The 23,278-nt window shown below is 37.4% G+C and overlaps 1 protein-coding gene across 1 annotated transcript; it reads left to right on the forward strand.

Annotated features, from left to right (window-relative positions):
* The first annotated feature begins 745 nt into the window (after positions 1-745).
* Positions 746-9,628, forward strand: zgc:113278 (uncharacterized protein LOC541528 homolog). The gene is made up of 12 exons (XM_024293790.2): positions 746-1,169; positions 1,747-1,807; positions 1,879-1,997; positions 2,778-2,894; positions 2,994-3,052; positions 3,239-3,323; positions 5,038-5,108; positions 5,219-5,323; positions 5,401-5,544; positions 5,611-5,771; positions 5,843-8,322; positions 9,349-9,628. The coding sequence occupies exons 1-11, from the start codon at positions 1,050-1,052 to the stop codon at positions 5,908-5,910; spliced, it is 1,110 nt and encodes a 369-aa protein (XP_024149558.1). The 5' UTR covers positions 746-1,049; the 3' UTR covers positions 5,911-8,322; positions 9,349-9,628.
* The last annotated feature ends 13,650 nt before the right edge of the window (positions 9,629-23,278 follow it).

Consider the following 23,278-nt stretch of genomic DNA (forward strand, 5'->3'; position numbering starts at 1 on the left):
GACTGTAGAGCATTTATATGCCTAGTGGGCATATCAATCTAAAATGCAGCTTGTTTAACTGGCAAAAAGGCAAAAAAAAAAACATCATCATTATAGATAGGTCATATGTTTGTACATTAATCCACAGCAAAAATAAATTAGAGGCAAAACAATAAATGAACATAAAAATATGTTAACAATTACCAAATCTCCAGCAGTTTGTAACTTATTACTGTTAATCTTGTCTATATCTTAAATTGAGTTGGTTCAATCAATTTGCATTATGTTTCTTTTCTTTTTTTAGCTTTTATTTCTTGAAATAAGCACAATTAAAAAAAAAGTATTTCAGCAAGTTTTGAGAATAATTTATGTGGAACATGGAATGACTAATTACTGTAATCACCTCATAAAAAATATTATATAATGCATATTTGCTGAAGATTTAGCACAGTTTATTTCAATAAATCATGCACACAGAGACAGAAAAAGTAAGTAAATTAAGTAGAATTACATTAAAATGTGCAACATAATTTAGTCGTGTTTAACTGTTTGAAATGATTTGTTATTTTAACAGATAAACAAGACAATTACAAATGAATACATACTTAATTGATAAATAAAGACAAAATACGTTATGATAGTGATTTAATTGTTTTTATTGGTCTCTATTTGGGAAATACAAGATTATTAGACACACTCTTCAATTAGTTTTGTCTAAATTAGGTAAAATGCAAAAAAAAAAGTGGGTTTACGTGATGTACGTGAAGGCATCACAGTCATGGGTTCTCCTTTGCGTCATCGGCACGGGGCGGTTCATGAATGGGGTTCTCAAGTGGGAGGGCCCATTAATCTGACTTTTCCAGGCAGGAAAAACTGGGTGTTGTGCTGTGCTCGCTGCGACGCACCTACATGCGTGTTTTTATGCCACAGTGAGCTTTGTTTCACTGGGCAGCAGTGAAGGGATCGGGCCCCGGCGTTTGTCAACTGAGGCGCGCGCGCGGCACCGCCGCAGCAGCTGTAGCAGCAACACAGTCCAAACGGAGGAGGCAGAGGAGCCGCGTCCGTGAGCCATGGGTTTTCGCAAGAAAAACAAGAGCCCGCCGGTGCTGAGCCACGAGTTCGTGATCCAGAATCACGCCGACATGGTTTCGTGTTTGGCCATGATTATCCTCCTCGGGCTGATGTTTGAGGTACCACTGGAGAAGTTTATGAGCTCTGCTTTAGCTTTCTCGTGCTAGCAGCATGCTAGCTGTCGTTAGCATCCATGACAGCAGTAGTAGGGAGCGAGCGCGTGTCTTTTTCTAGGTAATTTAAAGAACCAGCCGACACTAATTTGCTAAATACGAGTCTGTGTGTGATTTTTATCAAAGTGGTTATGATAAACCTTTTCTTGAACATGCTGCATATTACACAGACTGTAGCCTAGCTTAAGGGAGCAAAATAGCTAGCCTTTCACTAGCTAGTCTCCTCCCAAATGCAGCTTTAAACTTTCAGATCAACACATAAATCACATTTTCATGGTAGAAAGTTAGTAACCTCCCTCTTTGTGAGGAACCCATAGAACTACAGTGCATCTTCAGGTGACATCCTATGTTAGCATTTGGCTGTGACCCTCCTCTTTTCTACTATTGCACGTGTACTTCTATGCAATCTTAGTTTATTTGAGAATGCAGAAGGGGTTGATTTAGACAGAACTAAAAACAAATGTTTTTTTTTCTCCCCCTAACGGCTCATGAACTCTCTTTATTTATTTTATTTTTTTTGCAGGTCACAGCAAAATTTGCCATAATGTTCATCACAGTCCAGTACAACGTCACTGAAGTCCTCGGTGAGCTTACATCAATCTGAATTTGAATTGTACTGGAAACTGCTCTCTTACTGTTTTTTTATTTTTTGCAGATGAGAAAAGCGAGCCGGTGAATCATTACCATTACGGCCCCAAAGATGTGGCGACTGTGTTTTTTTACCTGCTGATAGCGGTCATCCTTCACGCCTTGATACAAGAATATATTCTTGATGTGAGTACTTTTGTTTTGAAACCATATTTTTATATTATTATTACTATTTTTGATTTTTATTGTGATGCAATCCCTAAAAACGGGTTTAAAAGTTTCAAGCACAAGCCTTGTAAGTAAATTTAGTTGTTGGAAAAATATAAATGAGTCTTTCCACCTTAAGGCTTCACTTCTGTTTGAATTGACTCTTGATTGTCTTACAAACAAAACAGTTTGTAGCCTGTGGTAAACTATTAAAATCAAAGTCATTATTACTTTTTAAAATGTATACAACAAAATAACATTTTCTTGTGATTTACCTTTATTTTATTTTTATTATTTCCCACCACAGGTTCCCATATATTGCTAAATAGTAATATATAGCTCCTTGATTCTAATATTCTGCTCTTTATGTCCATGGGAAATAAGAGACTCGTACTTTGGGCCATAAAAAGCCTATCTAATAATAGATACATTCTCTAATGCAAAATTCAGACAGTTTTGTAATGAAACATTTAAAAAAAGATGTGGCAGAGAAAAAAAAATAGGGAAAATCCTATATGTTGTTATATTTTTTATAAAATGTAATATATTCTAGTTCATTTACTGTCTCTAATACCAAAGGAAAAAAATATATGCTGTCAAAAACCCCATTGTTATATCCTTTTATCCACATGAAGTCAAAATTACACATAGAAATAAAATAAAATAAAAATGAGAGAAGTTGTACCAAAAAAATAAGCATCTTTCTTGCTGTATGTTACTATGTTCACATATGCTTTTTTTTGTTTATTGTTCTTTCAGAAAATCAACAGGAGGTTACATCTCTCTAAAACCAAACACAGCAAGTTTAATGAGTCTGGACAGCTGGCAGCGTTCTACCTGTTCTCCTTTGTCTGGGGCTGCAGTATCCTGACAGCGGTATGAGGCTCAGTTGTTCCCAAAAACAAAAAATGCGCTCTCCTGCTGCACAAGGCTTTGTCTTATTCACCCTCACCGTTTACTTTCCATCAATGGCAGGAGGACTTTGCAACAAACCCCACGTTCTTATGGGAGGGCTACCCACACACTCGCATGGTGTAAGTAAAACATCTCTGTTCACATAAAGCTCCCATTTTTACAAAAACAAGTGAGCAACTATTTGTACAAAGTTGAGTTTATCAAATGTGTGAAATAATTAGCCTGTAAATCATTGTCTTGAATAAGAAAGTTTTATTACTCAGCCTAAGTTGATGCTCAGCTAACAGACGTCTGCTATTCTACAGTTTTCAGGTCAAGTTCTTCTACATTTGCCAAATTGCCTATTGGCTCCACGCTCTTCCTGAGCTCTACTTTCAGAAAGTGCGAAAGGTAAGGTCTTATTTGTTTGGGATTTTTCCTTTTTTTATGTGAAAAGGATACTTTTCAGTGCAGGTTTTCTGGTGTCGGGAGAACATGAGCTTGTTTTTGAGGGCGATTCTGGTTGGAAGACATTGATTCTTTGCAGGAAAAACAAGATCGATCAGTTATATTTATATAACAGGCTTGTTTTTCTTTAAATGCATTATTTTAGGATCCTTATAGAAAAATAAGCAAGTTTTCATTTCCCAAGATTATTCCATCAATAACCTGAAATGTGGGACCGAAACAACACATTTTGTTTAGTTTCTTTATTATATATATAGTAGGAGAGATTCTTTTCAAACTGTGATGAACATGGGAAACAGGCTGCAGCCTCACTTTGTACTGAATATTCTCACAAGAGTCTGTTTTGGTACCATGAACTAGACAAATTAAGTTTCTTTCCAGAGAAATACTGCTCTAGATATTTTTTAGGCGCACTTGCTTGAGCTTATCAACTTCAAAGTCCTCTAGACCCGATGAGTGAATCAGAGTGCTGCTGCTGCAGATGTGCATCCGTAGACACTGAAACAGCAGAGTGAAGAGGCGGAGCTAGGCAAGCTGCACTTGCCTCTCTGATGCTGATGTAGTTTTATTAGTCTCATTGGTGCGTCAGCATTCCATGCATTCCATCTACTTGTCTGCAAGTGCATGCATTGGAGTGTACAGTACCATACTTACTAGGTACCTACGAGGTACTTGGATGCTACCCAGTAGGTAGCTTGTAAGTACTTGCATAGATATTTGCGTGGCATATAAACTTAGCACATGAATTCAAGATACTCAAAATGTACTTCATATATACTTACTCTCTTATTACATATAGTAAGTACCATGAAACACATACACTTAACACATGGATTCAAGCCCTCAAAAAGTACTTTTCATGTACTTACTCTCTTATTATACTAAATACCATGAAACACATAAACTTAACACATGGATTCAAGTACTCAAAAAGTACTTTTCATGTACTTACTCTTATTACATATAGTAAGTACCATGAAACACTGACTTAACACATGGATTCAAGTACTCAAAAAGTACTTTTTATGTTCTTACTCTCCTATTACATAAAGTAAGTACCATGAAACACATAAACTTAACACGTGGATTCAAGTACACAAAAAGTACTTTTTATGTACTTACTCTCATTACACATAGTAAGTATATAGTAAGTATAATGAAACATGTAATAAGGAACCATAAAAGTAGCACATAAATATCAACAATCCAAAAAGATATCTTAACTTTTTTCATAAATTCATAGAAACTCAGTAGGTACTATGGCAGTAGCATGGAACTTCGTAAGTACTCTGGAAATACACATAGGTACAAATAGAACCTCGTAGGTACCATTTAAATACCCAATAAGTACCGTACTGTAAAAGGAGGCGTTACCACACATTTTCTATGTCACAAATACACATTTTTTCAAAAAACTTTTTTTTTTTTTTTTATAATAATAATAATTTGAAACACTCAAAAATACAATCTTAAACTTAAGTTTCTTCACATTTGTCCTCCATGATGAGAAAATACTATAAAAATTTGTTAACAAACACATCTTTCATTGGAGTGTCATTTTGAGCAAAGTTCTAATATCCATTTTTATATATATGTGTCATACATTTTGACAAATGTTTTGAAATATGAGTAATGAAGACATTACTTGTTCCAACAGGAAGACATCCCCCGCCAGCTGTATTACATCTGCCTGTACATCGTTCACATCACCGGTGCCTACGTCTTAAAGTGAGTTCTCATTTTGTAGACATTTAGTTGGAATTGTTTTTTTGGGATGGTAGTGTGCTCTTCAGGCGTGTTATTGGTGTAGTTGATGCTCCAGCGCCCTGTCTTCTCAGCCTGCACCGACTGGGCCTGGTGCTGCTGGTTCCTCACTACCTAGTGGAGCTCCTGTTCCATGCTTCACGCCTCTTCTACTTCAGCGACGAGAACAAGCAGAAAGGGTATGACTTTGTTCCGCCGAGCCTTCTCCCTCGCCGTCTACTGCTCTCTGAATCCGTTTGCTTCGCTCTTCTCCCAGCTTCACCCTGTGGGCTCTCCTGTTTGTCATCGCCCGCCTGCTCACCCTCACGCTGTCGGTGCTGACGTTCGGCTTCGGCCTCCCGCGCACGGAAAACCACGGCTTTTCCTTAGCGGACGGCAACTTCAACGTGCTCACCGTTCGGTAGGTGCAGGGAAAGAGCCTTTTTCAATGAAAAAAAACAAATTTCATCAACTTTTCCACCCTTAGGATGACGTGCCTGGCAGCGATCTGCCTGACTCAAGCCTGGATGATGTGGAAGTTCATTAATTTCCAGCTGAAGAAGTGGAGGGAGCACAGTCAGAATCAGGCATCCAAGAAGAAGACGTTCAGCCAGAAGACCAAGCCTCATAAAAGGGAACCACTGAGGGGTGAGGAGCTTTTTCACGGCATTAAGGTGCAGAATTCCCTCCTGATGCTCATATTTGACTTGTGTTTTCAGTCACCAACGGAGTGGTCAAACCTGAGGATAAAACGTCGCCGCGGGCAAGAAAAGCCAAAGCTTCGTGAGGATGGAGCGGCACGGTTTCCTCTTTTTAACACTTGCTTCCTGTCTCCTGCTCTCCAAAACAAAAAACATTTAAACCGCGCAAGAGCTGAAGCTCCTCCTCTGAGAAGGTTGGGTGTTGCGGTTTGCCGTGGGTGTTCTTTGACCGCAGGTGGATCGCTGGTTCTGATGCTTTAACAGGATGGATCTTGCGCCTCTTTTGAGGTTGTTCCTTTGCGGAAAAGAAGTTCTGACATTTTTCAGTTTGCAGGACTTCACTTACGGTGAACGGTATTACGAGTCTTTCAAGAAAAAACGAGTTTATTGTCCCTCAAAATGTAATATATGGTGAAGGCTGATCATGGCCCAGATGTAGTTTAACACTAAGCGGAGTAACTGTCCTCAATGGGGCGACTTCTTATTAAAAAACAAAGCCTGAATTTAGCCTCAGGTGTCCGAGCCAAAGAGACGAAGCATTGTGAGTAGAAAGAGGTTTCAAATATATCATTTTTTCACACGTCAAAGGTCAGTGTTTGAGTAGAAAGCATAAAAGCCAAACCGCAGAACTTCTACCTTTAAAGCCCAAACGGTGATTTTCCTGCAACTTTTTTTTTCTTTTTTTTGACAGACTTGCTGTTAAAACGACAGCTTTCCGCAGCTCTCCGTCTCCTCGCCGGTAGAGCGGGCCGAGGAGGCGCACGCTTGAGGCTGCGCCGCCACACTGTGCTGTTTGCATCCCGATTGGAAAAACGTTTCAGCTCGTTTTATTTTTTTAACGCATGATGGTTTTAAAAGGCTAAAATGCTACTTCACGTGTAGGATGTTGCATATCACAAAGCATTCAGTGGCCTTTTTTTTTTTTTAAAACAATGCTGCAAGAGGGTTCAGTTATTTATTTTTGTCCTGTGATTAAAAAAAAAAGTATTTCTTTATATGCTTGGAAAAGCTATAACCAGCAGACAGCGGTACATAGCAACTGCATTTGGTTGATCCAAAACAATACAATCTTTCTTCAAGTGTCCTTATGATGTTGGTCACATGTCCTGCTCGTGCTGTGCTCGGTTTCGGTTTTTTCCGGGGTTTGATGGGTTCAGGGGCTTTTGGTGCACTTTTATTGGATACAATGCTGTTTAGTTGTACGCGCGACGACGACGTAACCGCTCGTTTTTTTCCCTCCTCGAATGCTCGTAACGGAAAAGCGACAATCTGTCCATCTTGTCCCGCCTGCCTTGTTTTATTTTTTTTTCCTGAAGCTCTGAACTGTGGATAGGTTTCGCGAAACGATTCTGTAAATCCTTTTCAGTGATCGTGACGTTGCCACACCTCTGCCCAGCTCCGCCTGTCGAGGAGGAGACGGTCCGGCGCTCTTTAGGACTTCCGTTAGTCCGTTTGCGAGCGGCGACGTCACGGGAGAAAAGGCGCAGAGGACTGCCGTACCAGCCTCTTATTAAGCTGTCTCTGAAGAAAATATAAAAGAAAATATATCCAAGTTAACCCCACACTGTACTAAAATACGTGTCAGATTTTTAAACTATTTTTATAAAGGAAAAACTGTTGACTGTTGTTCCGTATACATGTGTGAAAATTTGTTTTACTCTCCTGTTTCTGTTCTTAAACGAGAATGAAGCTTGCTGAACTGTGGATGTGTGTAAACGTTGTAGTATGACTGTCTTCTCTCTTCTGTAACTTCATGGCCTTATTAGAGTCGGTTGTTAAACAGTGCACAGTTGACACGGAGCTGCAGATGTACAATGCAGCTCCTTATATATTCATGATTTACAGGACTCAAACCTCCACTTTTGATTTTCATTTTTTAAGTAAGTCTTGTTTTCATTTCATTTCTTAAGCTCCTCCCCTTGTTTTTTACATGCATTCACAAGAATTATTCAAATAAAAGTTAATTTTGTCAAACTTATAATAGTTGTATTCTACAAGCAGCCACTAGAGGGCGCCAAATCTCTCATTTATGATAAAAGAAAACCTGATTCGCCCAGAAAATACACTTATAATCTATAAACCTGTTCTTATTATACAATTGTTTAGCTAAAATATTTGAAAAAAATCTTTTGATCTGCTGTCTAAGTTCTAATATCTATTTATGAACACTATTGTCCACTTTTGATCATTGTGACTTTTTTTTCTTTTTTACTTTGATGTTTTGAATAAAGCTTTTGTTTGTTAACCGGCATCATTTGATCGTTTATTTTGTGACCGTTGTTGTTTTTTGAGGGCACACGTTGAGTGGTGCATTTGTCTCCATGGTAACAAGAGGGGACGGGGGGCACGCTGAAAGATTGCGGTTGCAAAAGTGCACCGTAAATTATGATGGTTGCAGATAATTGCTCTGCTAATTGTCCAATACCTGCTCTGACATGAAGTCTTGTTCGCAGATGTGGTGGATAAACTTGTGATTTAACATATTTCGTCCGCCTATTGTGAGTAGTTTTGCCTAGTTGTTGATTAAATTTAGTTTTAAGTTTTGTTTGCTCAATTTAATCATTTAACTTAAGGGTCAAAGGTCATTTTAGGGAGGAGCTTTTAAGTGAAATCCAACAAATTGAAAACTATTTAAATCTTTTTTTTCTATCTTTATGTTTTTTTTCCCCACATTTGAGATAGAAAAATTTAGCATCCTTAGATTTTAAAGTAATGACCACTAGGGGGCAACGCTAACCTCTTGCCTCAGAGAAAGATGTGGTATATCATGGCTTTATTAGAAAATATGCCTCAAAAGAGACAAAAGGTAACAGGAACAATGAATCCGCATACATCTAAACACAGATTGATGATGTAAAAATCGTATTAGTGTTATTTGGAATCAAATGGCCAGTCGATATGGCCTTCATCCACGAGCGGTGAAGAATCAGCCCGCCGCAGACAGGAGACAGCCGCTCACGGCTAATGTCTTGTGTTGTTTCAGACTAATGGCTTTTCTTCAGGCAATCAGACAGCTTGATTGATCAGAGCGAGGCACCGAGGCAGGCTGCGGCTCTGCAGGGGGTGCACAAGGATAGAAGTTCGTTCACATGCTCTTCATCACACTCACAGGGGTCCTGCTGACTGTGTGCCCAGAGCAGGCGTGCATGACCCCCCCTCCACCACCTTCTTGAGGTGTGCCTCAAAATTCAACCCGAGGAAACAAAAGCGCTGCCGTGTGCATCTTTGAAACAACAACAGAAACATGTCAATGTTGTTGTGCAGTCCTCCTCGCCTTCCTCCGCTGAGGATAAATCTCCTGCTGAATCGTCAGAATTATGTGTAATTTCCATATAAATTAGATTCATTAAAATTAGAGCACTTTCTTGTTTAACGGAGCTCATTTTGAATTCTGGATTTAATAAGACAAGTAATCCCAGACTTGGAGACTAATAGCCAACAATTAGCAGGACAGGAGAGTGTGTGTGAGAGCATGTGTGCGATCTCTTGGAGTGTTTCTATCGCCGATTTGTCTTGTTTTTTAGAGTTTCTGATAAGACAAAGCAGCTGCTGCTGCCTTCACGGTCATGTCCACCTGAGGTGCTTCATGGAGGAAGAAGGCCGGAGACGCTTGTGGTTCTTTGACCTCTAGGTGCATGAAAAAGAAGGTGCACACCTGTGACAGAGAGGGTGGAAACGTCTGGACAAGAGGAAAAAAAAGAATAAATAGTGAAGAGACACTGGGATGAAGAAAAAAGAACGGCAACCAGAGAAGAGCCTTAAATGGTACGAGAAAAGATTAAAAAGGGAGGAAATGAGGCTTAAGAAGTTCTTTATTCTTATCCCCATCTGACATACACATTTGTAAATATTGTGCATAAATGTTGAATTCACAATTAAAAATAATTTAATCTGTTGTAAAAGCATTCCCAGTGTTTTTTTTTTTTAACTGTGATTATGCCGGTTTTTACGACGGAGTATTTGGGCCACAAAAAAAAAAAAAAAGGTAATATTACGACTTTTAATCTCGTAAATTTACGAGTTTTTTCTCGAGAAAAAAACTCGTAAATTTACGAGATTAAAAGTCGTAAATATAAGCCTATGACTTTTCTAAATATACGACTTTATTCTCGTAATGTAGCAGTTACGACTTTCTTCTCGTAAATTTACGAGATTAAAAGTCGTAAATTTACGAGAAAAAAAGTCGTAATATTACTTTTTTTTTTTTTGGTGGCCCTAATACTCCGTCGTAGATTTTAGCTAAAATTAAAAAAAAACAACGAATTAATCGCAAACTGGAAAAAATTAATTCGCGATTAATCGCGATTAATCGCTATAATATATATATATATTTTTGTATTTGCCGACCACTTACAATCTGCAAATAATCACAATATGAAATCACACATGAAACTCTACATTTAGAACATTTATTTTTAATTAGTGCTCTCAATCAATTACAAAAAAAGTCTGGTTAATCGCACTTTTGTGTTAGGATTAATCTCGATTAATCACAATGTTTTACCAGGTAAAATTAATTTGTACAATGTGGCACCGGACCATGCATCAAATAATCATCTTTTTGTGAAAAAGTGATCTTAACCACAAAAATAGTAAGAATGAAGTACTACAAGTCGATTGAATATTTATTTCTTTTGTAAGTGACCGTGGTATAAGCGGGATAATACCAGACGAAAGTGGAAGCCTGAACCGCTGAGTTAAAGCGAAGGACTATTTCTTTAATTAATTTGCGTTAATACATAAATTCTTTTTTATTAATTGCGTGCGTTAATGCGTTAATGTTCACAGCCCTAATTGATATTTGTATGCTAAAAATGTCAGATTTTCTATTATTAATACTATCTGCTGTATGTGCTATAACTCATGCATCTTCCTATTAACATGTCCATTCTTCCATCATTATGTCCTCTATTCTCATGTACTACTCCTCTCCTCTATTCTTCATTACTTATTTGTATTTAGTTCTCCGTGCCTCTGTTTGGTGCAGTGGGATTCATGTGTCGTTCCTCTTTCTCACTCCCCTCTGAGGTAGCAGGGGAGACTTCAGATTCCTCTGTGCTCCTGTTCTTGGCCGTGGACCGCGCCTCTGGCTCATTTTTGTGGACCTCACCCCCACCTGTCCCCCAGTCCTATCTGGCTGAACGCTATTCAAATATGTAGTTGTAGAGTTAAATAACCTAATTGTTCTTCAACAGTCCTGGTACCCTGTCAGTTTTTATTTTATGATTCTTTCTGCTTTTGTAAAATTATGAAGCCAAATGAGACGATTATTTGTGATATTGAGCAATATAAATAAAATTGAATTATTTTATTTATACAGCCCAGTACCACAAAGAAAATGTTCCTCATTGTCCTCTGCTGATGGTCCCAAAAGTCAGAACTAAAACTCCCAGTGAGGCCACATTTCAGCACTGTAGACCTCGCCTGTGGAACAGCCTGAGGATGTGAGGGCTTCATCCACTGGAGGTTTTTAAGAAAAAGCTTAAAACTCATCTTTTTAGTATAGCTTTTACATAGTTATTACATGTTTTAATTTGATTTTATTCATTTTTACTTGGTTGTACTTGCGGGATGTGTATGTGTGCTGAGTTTTTAATGTGGTTTGATTTTTTTTATTATCATTGCTTTTTCTACTTTTTGTCCTATTCTATTATAGAAAGCACTTTGAGATGCTCAGAAGCAGGAAAAGTGCTTTATGGGTGGATGCATCAAGCAGGGAACTTGTGGCCTACCGATTGTAGCTTCTATATCACACCTACAAGCTTTTTCCAACGGCATTTTTTAATCTGCTCCTGATTCACAAAAAATTTAAATACTCAGGAAGTTTTAAGCTTCATTTTCTTTACGCATGTCCTCCATCGTCAGAAAAATGCCACAAAAACATGTTAAAAATACAATTATTCTCGAAGTGGGTCTTTAAATTGCTATTTTTTTTCTTTCACTCATTCAGTTTAAAGGGCTTATCATTAAGGTTTGTTGCAAAAATTGATTTTTTCAATCAACAAAGACAAAAAAAAAACATTAAAAGGCTGGAATTGTAAAGTTTTAGAAAAATTATAACGCTAAACAAACAATACAATAAAAAGATGTTGATTTACACTAAACTACAGAGAGCAATTTAGTGCACTGCTTGAAAAAAATTGCAAGGAATTCAAATGAATTTAAGAAACCAAAATGATTGTAAGTATTTTTCTGTGACTGGAGAACTTTGAGTGCACTAAATGTTAATATAATCACCTAAAAATATATCTTTCCAGTATTTGTAGCATTGTTAGTATTTTAGCTTTATGATCCTACGAGTTTATAATTGCATAAACTAGTATGATGTTTGAAGTTGCTTCAAATTTTGCATGTAGATGGAAAATACATAAAATAAAAATGTATATAAATTAAACCAGATTGATAATGGCATCAAGCTATGTGCTTTTATTATAGTAACCTTTCTGTTTTAATTTAATTCAGTGTAATTCACTCTAATGCAGTTAGTATTTGTCATTGATTTTTAATACCAACTGCACTTTAGTGTTTGGAAAATCCTCCATGTTTGTGTTAAGTATTAAGGATACGACTTCTGGTAAATATTTTTTTTCACAATCCTGATGTGATTCCTTAAATTCTTGTGGATTTTTAGCTTTAGGGCTAGTTTTGAGCGTCCAGCGCTCCCTGAAAGGAGGAAAAAGTGGACCTCAGGATTGTTGGCGTGTAATTTTTTTTGTCTTTAGATGATTCTGAACATCTCAGGGTCAAAACTACCACCGTTACCAAAAATCAAGATTTAGAGTGAAGAACTTGTGTTTTAAACAGAAACTTGTGGTTTTGTCACTTTGATTTTCCATGGCTCTTTGCATATCCAAAGCTTGCTGTTTTGTCTGAGGTCAGCATACTTTCTTCACAGTTTCAAGTCCAGATTCATGTGTTGTTCTCCACTTTCAGCCATGTTTTGCTTGTTTGACGTCTTCTCGTGGTTGTGCAATACACGGCGGTGCATGTGGAGCAGCGCTGGAACAGTCGGTAAACAGGACAACTGGCAGGACGAGCAGGGTCACCATGAGTCAACAATCAGTTTGAGGCTTAACCTTCCTCCACAGCCTCTGAGGTGAAGAACAGTCTTTCTTTAAGTCATCACAGTTCCTCTTTACTGTTTTTACAAAAGTGCAGCTCCAACACTCAGGAGGCTTTGAAGCCGTTTAACAACTGACCCCATTTCTGCACTTTATCTGTTTAATCCCGTCGCATTGATTCGTGAATCTATAATAGAGGCTGGGTTTCACAAACAGAACTGGAGGCAGAGAAAAGTCATTTGTTGGCCATGGAGTGGTGTCACCATCATGTCTTTTACTGATTTTTTTAACCAACTCTTCAGTGATTCATAATTTTAAACAGGTTTTGGTGAAAAGAAGCCTAAATATAATTTACATAGACACTTATTATTACCTGATAAACTTTCTCAGTTATTTTGACCTTTTATTTTCAACAAAGATGAATTTTTTTTTAAAATAAATATAGTTTTCTAACATTTTTAGCCAATTTATGACATAATTTCCCTTTTGATCATGTTGTGACCCTAAAAACAAAACAGTGTCTAATTAGTGATTTAAGAAAGTTCTAAATAATCTTTTATTTTTAAATCCAAATTTGTCCAAAATGGTGACACATTTATGAAAAAAACTCCCAAAAGCAGATGTGGCTCCCCACAATTCTGTAATGTTTTAATGTTTTATAGAATGACAACAAAGATTTGACACTTTGACTGAATGTAAATAGTCAGTTCACAAAAATAAAGTTTGTTGTAACCTAAAAATAGCTAAAGTTCTATGACCAAAAGTGACTATTTTGTATGCATTTTGAAAAAAAAAAAAAACTGAAAAACACAAAAAAGGAAGTTTATTACATAAAAACAGAATACACAGAGATACATTAGATTTTTTTATCTTAAAGAAACATTCCCAGTAATGTTTTAATTATGATTATGACGTTTTTAACCAAAATCCCACAACATAAATGTCTTAAAAATACACTTCTCGTGTTGATCTGAAGTCTTTTTTTCCAAAATCTCCTCTGAGGGGGCGTGGCTTTTAGAGCTGGGCTGAGCAGCCTTGTCCTAGATTCTGTCCTCACTGGAGATGTTAACTTTAGGGTATTTGGAACAAAAAAGAAAAATATTGTCTGTTGCTGGATCTATATCTGTTGTTGTGACACTTATCCAGCTCTGAGGATGATATAACTAACAAGGATTCCTGTTCTGATTTGGTTGAATCAGGTATGTCAAGAACCAGAAAATCTGTCACAAACGGGCAGACAGCTGGTTCCACGTGCAGCAGGTTTATTAGCTCAGAAAGGAAATAAGCACAGCTAAAAGTCCACAAAGCTAAATCAGGGTCAGACAGGCAGAAGCCAATCACGAGAATGGGAGATTAGAGTCAGAAACAGAAGATCAGATCCAGATAGAAACGCTCAGTAATGCAGGCAGAGTAGCACAAACAATACTTCACACTATGTGCTGCTTAAGAAGCAGGTGGGTGATTGTCAGATTACAGACAGCTGAGCAGCATCCAGGAACATGTGCGCTGGGTTTTCTGGGAGATGTAGTGCGGACAGTGCACTGGAAATGACTCCCTTCGGTGACCAGAGGGGGAGACAGAGCACTAACTCCTGAAAAATCATGTGTTTTTGGTGTTTCTAACATGTTCTTGTGGGATTTTTCTCATAATGGAGGACATACGTTAAGAAAATTTAGCTTAAAATTGCACTTCTAAGATTTCTTTTTACCACAACTCAGAGGTGAATTTCTTATGAACTCTTGCCGCTCTGCAGAAACTATGTCCTAGAAATCGACACTGTTTTTTTTAAATTTGGTCTCAAGACAGCATAATTATAACTAAAAAAACAATTGGACTGATTTTTAAACAGCTCAAAAGATGATCGAAGTGGGAATTTAATATCATCAGAAGAGTTAATAAATTAAAATAAACTTTCAAAATTTGCACTACCATCCCCTAACTCACAGCCAATGGAACTGAATCATTCTGTTTTTCTCAGATGGTCAATTCGCTTCAGTTTTTCCTGAGTGGAAAAAACCAAACAAAAAGACGCGGCGATGTTTCCCTGCATTCCCCGCCCGTTCAAACTGGGACAATCTCTGCGTGAAATCAACCTACGTCTGGCAGGCGGTTGCTTTGACTAACATCACTTAAAGGGCTGAGGAATGCATTGTGTGTGTCATTGGGAAACAGAAGCATCGACACGAGCGTGTGTGTGCTGGAAGATATTCCTCTACCCTCCTGAAGGCTCTTTCCTACCTGTTTGGAATTTTAAGCAGCTTTCACCTTCCTGAGACTCGATTTCTTTCTCCAGAATTCTCATTCAGAAAATGTCTTCTTCATAACACGCTGTTACTTCTTCAGTCCAGACTTCAACCCTTTAATCTGTTGATCTGACTCACGTTTGGCTTGTTTTATGTCTTTAGTTCCCAGTTTGAATGTGAATGGACATCTCAGTGATTTTTGCAGTTTGTTTATTCATTTCATTTTTACCCTCTGTATTTATACTCTCTCTTTGGCCATTTTTATTTCCTTCCAGCATCCTCACATATTGCTTTTTTCTAAGCGATAAACACTAAAAAAGAACAGTAGCGTTGCTTTAGATATCTCAGGACTCTAACCTGAAGCCATCTGGCTGTAAAAGGCTCATTCTTATCTTTTGAGCATCACTGAAAAAGCAGAGGAATTCCAACCTTTCATTTCAGGAATCAACAGAAAAATGTTCATTTAGCTTCATTAGCAGACATTCTCAAAGGCATTCAACTGTTCAGTAAACAGATTTCAGTGAAATGTCTGGCAATCAAAGATCTGAAATTGCTTTCAATGGAAATGCTGTTTCGCTTTAGCTCGCATGACATTTTAATTTCATTAAATCATAAGTGCCCACTTTGAAAGAATTAAACAATTATCCTTTGCTTTTCCACATTCTTGTTGATTCGTTCTAGGAGCATTTGCTTACACTCATTACTGCAGTTGTTCTTAATCTTTTTACAATAATTTACCCCCTCTATAATAAACCCCTCCTGTGATTTTTTTTTTTTTTTAGTTAAATACGCCCCTAACCAACACAAAGCAGCCTCGTTTTGTTTGGCACCTCTCTCACAAATGGAGCTTAATACAAATTTAAAGGCAAATTTAGAAAAAAAAATTAAAACCATTAAATTTAGTTATATGCAGAAAATTGACATTTAAAGAACTAAACGCCATAATAAGATAAAAGTGAATTCTTTTCAACTGAGATAAACACAATTATACCATATCTGTCAAATAAAACAAAAACATTTTAACATATTTGAATCTTTTTCACCATTTTTTCCTCCCATCTGGGTCGCAGGGGCAGCAGTCGAAGCAAAGATGTCCAGATGTTCCTCCAGCTCCTCTGGGGAGGCGTTCCCATGCCAGGTGAGAGATGTAGTCTCCAGTGTGTCCAGGGTCTTCCCCGGACTACCTGCCCAGTGGGATATATCCAGAACCCCTCTCCAGGAAGCATCCAGACCAGATACTCAAGCCTCCTTAACTGGCTGTTTTTGATGTGGAGGAGCCCCTCCATGATCCCAGTAGATCCTAGACGCCAACCTATCTGGAGCTAACAGATCCCGGATGGTGAACCAGAAAAAGAACTCCCTGGATATAACCAGGATTCAGATTGGGATCACGGGGCCCCACTTTGGAGCCAGGTCTGAGGTTGGGGCTGTGGCCCTGCTCCGAATGACATGGGGAAACCCCCCTGTGGGTCCACCACCTGCAGAAGCCCTAAAGGGGCTGGTGTCATGTGGTTAGGGTGGTAGTCAAAGGCAGGTGCCTTAGCGGAAAACTCTGGTAATGAATATTTCAAAATATTTCAAGGACATTTTTGGAAGGTCTTTTTTGGCCATACTTTCTTTTTCTGGGAATATGAATATTGATCCGACACCTAGTATTTACAGGGTTGATATCGCTACAAATATAGATACAATACGTTTTCCTTTAAATGTTGTATTATAGAATATATTCTGATATACACATTTTTGTTATAATTAAATGTATAATAAAGCACAGGACTGAAACTTTTGTCAAAAAACAATGTTTATTATCTAATTACAGCAATCTGTACTGAACATACATCAAATATGTGTATATTAATAATGCCATACCATTATAATAAGAAGAAAATAATAACTAGAGCAACATTTAAAAAGCATAAATGTATATAACAGCATCATAAACACATATAAACATTTGTAACTATTAAATTCCCAAGAGAAAAAAGTAAACAAAAGCTGTAAAGAATAAAATATAAACAACACAACAAAAAATCCTGTCATTCCTTATAAATATGTTACTCTTTAATGACTCTCGACGCCTCGATGAGGCAGAGAGGTGAGAGGTAAGACGTGAGGAGGTGGTGCGCCGTTTACACCGACAACGTTGCCAGATTGGGCAGTTTTCCCACACAAACTGGGCCGGTTTTAACTCAAATTGGACTGTTTTCTGTTTCCTAATCTGGCAACAATGCAAATAGACGCTGTGCTTGCATGAACTCTGCAAGTAAATTCAAACTCTTTTCTGTACTTAAAGAAAAACTGCAACGAAAGTATCAAAAGTATCTATGTTATCAGTCTTGTATTGAGTCTTCACCTTGGTATCGATAAGAAGAAGAAAGCTGAAATTGCTGCATTGTTAATTGACAGATAGTAGGAGTTACATAAAATACATTCCAAATGTCACTAATTAAACATCTTTTCTAACGACATGTAGAGTTTAAAGTTTGAGAACAAGGCAGCATATTGAATTTTAGGAGGAGGAAAAGTAACTCAAAATGAGAGCTGCAGATACATCCAAACCAAACACCGGATGAAATTGACAGACTTTTTTTTTTTTGTCACAAAAACAAAAATCTGCTTCACATTTAATACAAAACATCTCAAAGGCATAACAGTCATCCACAAGGATCTGACACGTTAGAGGTCCAAAAGTTTTTCTTGAGAAGAAAGAAGATAATTTAAGCGTCAAGTGCTCTTTTTTCTTAACCCCTTGACGCCTCAATTTATAAAAAAGCTAATTTTTGCTTTCATATAGACTCTAAATGAAGATAATTTTGGAGCTGAAGTGGTTTGATGTGTATTTGCAACAATAGGTGTCAAGGAATTAACAGGGACATTGAAAATGAGCTTTTTTTAGGTTGGAAAACTGTGCAAAAAGACCTTGGAGTGTTTAAGTGGCGATTATGAAGAGGTTTGTCATGTTTAAATGCTAAAAAATGAAGTGTTTCTCCCCTTAAGCAGACAACACCAAATATGAAGACAAACAGTGAACATGTTTAACAACAGAACAGTGGGGTGAAGCTGAAGTGGGTCATTGGTGACGGCTCACTTTTTGGCAAATATAGAGAAGCTAAAAACGAGCAAGACCTGAGTTTTTTTTGTTTGTTTGTTTTTTAGCTAAATAAACATCTATAATGCCACTCCAAGCAGCATTCTAGTCTAGTGTGTAGACTGTACTTTTTTGTTTTAAGTGTTTTTAAATGACATTATTGTGGCTGAGACGATAAATATTGCGGAGAAACAGACTGAATAACAGCTACTGAGAAAAAAAATCTGTTATTCGCTTCACTGTGATTTAAGATACGTAAACACAGAGGAAAGTGCAAAGCATGTCTCATTATGTTTAAAAAAATGGAAATGTGTATTTTTTTAGCACTTTGTAGAGAAAAAATTGTTTGCAACTAATAGAAAGTTGTTGAAGTAGTTCACAGATGCAGAAAACTCCTTTTTTTCCCTAAATGATAAAGATTGTTTGAGAGATATTGCATAAAGTGAAATTCCTACTCGTCACATTTAATGACAAGCATGATAAAGTGTTTTATAGCTATTTATATAAAAAAACACCCAGGTGTGCGCCCAGGAATATGTTTTAACCTCAGAACTCATTAATTTTTAGATTATTTATTTACTTGTCTCCTGTTTTTAACCATTCAATGAAGCTCATCCTTAACAAATCAAGAGATCAAGGTGGATAAACAAATTTCACGGAGATAATACTCACTAATGACTACTCTGACAGCACATTAATGCTGGAGTGGGGAAAAAAAAGACGTTTTATCTTCAAGTATAATAAACTTTTTTCACGTCCTTGTTTTCTAATTAACTTTGGCGATTTAATAAATGCTTAGCTTGTTGTCATTCATCCTTAACACCAGCATGATGGCCTACCTGCCTGTCTCACAAAACAGCAGTAAAAAAATCATGCTTTTTGTTCTCATCAGAGTGTAGCTGCTCATAGATGACAAAAATATATATATGATTTTTCACTAAAACTGAAAAGCTGTTCTTATCTCACCACCTTGGGACCTGAAAATATTAATCATTTTATTATTGTAACTAAGAAAGAGCTAAAACATTTAAAGTTGGTGTTTTTAACATGTTCTTGTGGCATTTTTTTGATGACTACGTACATATATAAAGAAAATTTACCTCATAACTGCTGAGTATTACTTTAATAAGATTGATGAGAATTAGATAAACAAAATTCTATTTGGAAAAAAATTGTATTTGTGTCTTAGAAAATATCCTGGATGAGCCACAAGCTCTAAGTAAAGGGAAGGGGGGCGGGGTTGCTCTGCACCAACGGTTCCGCCCACAACTCAGAGCTGAATTTCTAATGAACTCCTGACACTCCTCAGAAACTATATCCTAGAAAACAACTCAGAACTTTTAGGCCCGATCTAAATTCTACCCTTCTCCCTTCAGCTTCATTTAGCTCTCCTAACTGAAAGTTATGAAAAAATAGCAACTCATATTTCAGACGTTCGTTCAATTATAACACCAATACTCACCACTAGTGTTACCGTGGAGCTTCCAGCGCTTGAATATCCATAACAACAGCGGTTTTATAACTTTAAAAAGGTCACGCTACAACAAAAAGTCATTACTTATATTCAAATGTAAACTTCTGTGCTTCAGAGCGCGCCCACGTGAAGAAAAGCGCTTCTCAGCGCAACGCGGTTTACCCTCATGACGGAGGACTTTGTACTCCTCTACTTGGAGGGTGAAATAAAAAATATATATATATTCTGCACACACTTGCACTTCAACTGCGTCTTCAAATGGAGGGAGAAAGACAAGGGGAAGGGAGAAGGGAAGAATTTGGATTGGGCCTTAATCTTTTGGCTTAAAACGACTTCACCATAATTCAAAGACTTCTGGGAATGCTTTATAAGATCAAAAGATACTCGGGGTGGGACTTTAAACACTTGTTTCCACTGAGCAGTCGAGTACAGTACGCTCCAGTTAATTCTGGAGAGCGTTTCCACTCAGTTGCGCCTAGTTTGTACTGAGCAGTCCGGCACTGTCCGGTCCACTATTTTGAGCATTTACATTGTAAAATTGACCCATTAAACAGTTCTGACCCGTACCTCTTAAGAGCCCCTAAAGGTTGTAGGTCCATGGAAAAGGGAATGGGTCGGAGTGGCTATGAGCACCTGTTGATTGGCAGAAAGTGATGACGACATTAGCAAACACCAATATAGCTCTAAGCTAGCATTTTCCTCTTTACGGCAGTATTCTCCTTTTCTGGCTGAAATTTTTTTTCAAACAACTTTTAATTCCTGTTATACACGATGTACAACAAGTAGAGCAATAAAAAGAAGAGCTCCATTGTTTTTGCTTTTCTAGTCGTCGCAATGACACGCTAGCGGAGTTAAAACAAACTGCTTAGTGCAAGTGAGGCTTAAGTGAGTGGAAACGCTCGCCAGAATTAACTGGTCCGCACCGTACTACTCCTTACTAGACAGGACCGCTCAGTGGAAACAAGCCTTTTGTTTTCACGGTGCATGCGTGGCATAGACTGCTAGCTTGCCGCTAGCTCACCCTGTATCACACCGACCATCACGGATGCCAAGGAACATTTGCAGTTCCACCACATCCCAGGCCTTGTTGTTGTTTGCAGACATTTTCAATAAAGACTTGTAACCAAAAGAGTACACAGGAAACTGCAAAAACCTGAATCCTAACAAACATTTGAAACGTTAGCTTAAATGAGAGCTAAATTGGCGCTTTCTACTGTCATCATCACTTTCTGCCAATCAACAGGTGGCTACAGCAGCTCCACCCCAACGGTTCTATTCCATTTTTCTATCGACCTACAACTGATGGTCCCCCCAAAAGGTACGAGTCGGTACTGTTTAATGGGTCCATTTTACAATGGAAATACTCAAAATACCTGACCATACTGTACCGGACCGCTCAGTGAAAACGAGGCTTAGGAATCAGATCTCAAGACCTGATCTTAAGTTGGATATTCCTTTTATATTCCATAGCCACAGGATAAGCATAATTAACTACTGTGGCACTATAACCAAAAATTTGATGCTAAATATCAAGGGGTTAAAACGCATAGATTTCTCACTGACAGTTCTTGTTTTAATATATCTTTTTATACTACAATTGTTACTAATTCTTTTAAATCATCTTTTCCTAAATCTATAGATTTCGGGAACTGGGTCTTGTCTTTTACTCAAAATCTTGCACTGATTAAAATTTAACATTTTTGCATCTGTCAGTAATATTTGAGGTTTGTGCTTACCAGTAATTCCAAACCCAGAGACTTTAAAACTCTCATCAAGCTGGTTTTCTTGCTGCCTGACATCCTTCCTCTCTTGAGTCTTTCAATGTTCACGTCAAATTGCTGCAGTTTTATCTATTCACTCTATTGAACATCAACACTTCTCCTCCTTTATCACACATACAATTTCACACTTTCCTTCTCTCTCCTCTTTTTCCACTTTGTGTGTCTTTAACACCTTTAGGTTTTTCCCCTCTTTATCCTTCTTTTCTAGTAATAGGTACCATCTATCCTAATCTGTGATCATGTCCTCACGCCTTCTCCAACTGAACTCCACAATCTCATCATCTCGTCTCACTCCTCTCTTCTTCATCTTCCATTCCCACTGTTATCGACACAACAGGGTCCTCACTCAGTTTGCATGTGTCCGCGCGCCCGCATGCGTATCTGTCCGTCTTTCTGCCTGGAATCACCATGGTGATGGGTTTTGGTGCTATCTGTTTCTGCCTTGTATGTGTTGGCAGCAGTAGGAGCGCCGCTCTGACGTGTCCCAGTTCATAGGCCACGCAGCTCCGACGTCACTGCTGAACGTTGACCCTTCCAGCTCGCATATGGAGCTCACATATGGGACTCATCTATAAGAGATAGGTGGCCTGGAGGTTTCACAAGCCCTCCGGTCAGACAAAGCCGGTTCAACAAAAGCCCATTCCAGGGAAAAGACTGCAGGATCAGGGGGTGACATTTCAGCTTTTGGAACTACGACAATCTGTTACAAGAATAGACACAATGTGCAAAACAAAAAACTATACAATTTGCATATGTCTTATTCTTTGTTTTTGCTTCAAGTTTAGTAATACTGTTTTAAATTTCACAATAAAAGCAGCAAAAAAATTCTATCACAGGTTTACTTTAAAGGAGGTCTTTTCCTCATGTTGTCACATCAGATTATAATACATTTTTGTTGTTCATTGACACAAATTGCATGTTATTCTCGACTGTGAGTTCAAAAATAAAAGTTTTATTCAAAATAAAGCTGGGCTGAAAATTTTATCTGATTAGAAGCAAATGAAAACTTTTTCAGTTGCAAGATTTACTTTTCATACACAATAAAAAAAGCAAATTTGGATAATTAAAATAGTTTTTTTTCTGTCTAAGTTAAAAAATTTGCTCCTAATACCTAGAGCGATTTGTCATTTGTTGTGTGTGAAAAACAATACGATTGTTTTTTGGCTCTTTTTCTTATAAAAGCACGAAAACATAAACTATAGCAATTTATCAACAAAGAAATAATGCATGATGAAGGTGAAGTGCTTATTTTCTGAAGGTAGAAATTACAATATACACACAAAAAATGGTTATTTGATTATTTTCATCAGAAAATATTAACTCTTTAAGTTTTTTCATATATATATTTGCATGCATATATGTTTTCTTTTTTAAAGGTTATTCTGCTGAACTACTTTCACATTCAGCATCCAAAATCGATAAATATGACATAACAAGAAAAAATACATGAAAGTAAAACTGTTTTGTCAAGAAAGTTCTCAACTGATGATGAAATTTATTAAGTTTTAAAAACAAAAAAAAATACAGATAGCTTCTGTAAATTTAATATTCATTATGATCTGTCACATAATAGATAAAAAAATATTAAAACCTGTAAGACCCAGAAAGCAGGAGATCAGGCCTGGAAGAAGAATCTTTAAACTTTGATAAATAAATGTAAACATTTGAATTTCAACAAGAAAAACAAAAAGAGAAAGAAACGGATGACAAAAGAAGACCTGACTGAGTTTAAATGAAAACCAGATTCTCAAACACACTGGAGATGATGATTAACTAACAGAAGAGAGCTGTGGATAATCAGCAGTTT

Source organism: Oryzias melastigma, linkage group LG7 (genome assembly GCF_002922805.2).
Source record: "Oryzias melastigma strain HK-1 linkage group LG7, ASM292280v2, whole genome shotgun sequence".
In the NCBI taxonomy this organism is placed as follows: Eukaryota; Metazoa; Chordata; class Actinopteri; order Beloniformes; family Adrianichthyidae; genus Oryzias; species Oryzias melastigma.

Excerpts from the sequence above, each read along its gene's own strand:
- zgc:113278 (XM_024293790.2), top strand. The coding sequence starts at position 1,050 with ATGGGTTTTCGCAAGAAAAACAAGAGCCCGCCGGTGCTGAGCCACGAG. Across the intron at positions 5,545-5,610 it reads TTCAACGTGCTCACCGTTCG|GATGACGTGCCTGGCAGCGA; the intron begins GTAGGTGCAGGG and ends TTCCACCCTTAG. Across the intron at positions 5,772-5,842 it reads TAAAAGGGAACCACTGAGGG|TCACCAACGGAGTGGTCAAA; the intron begins GTGAGGAGCTTT and ends TTGTGTTTTCAG.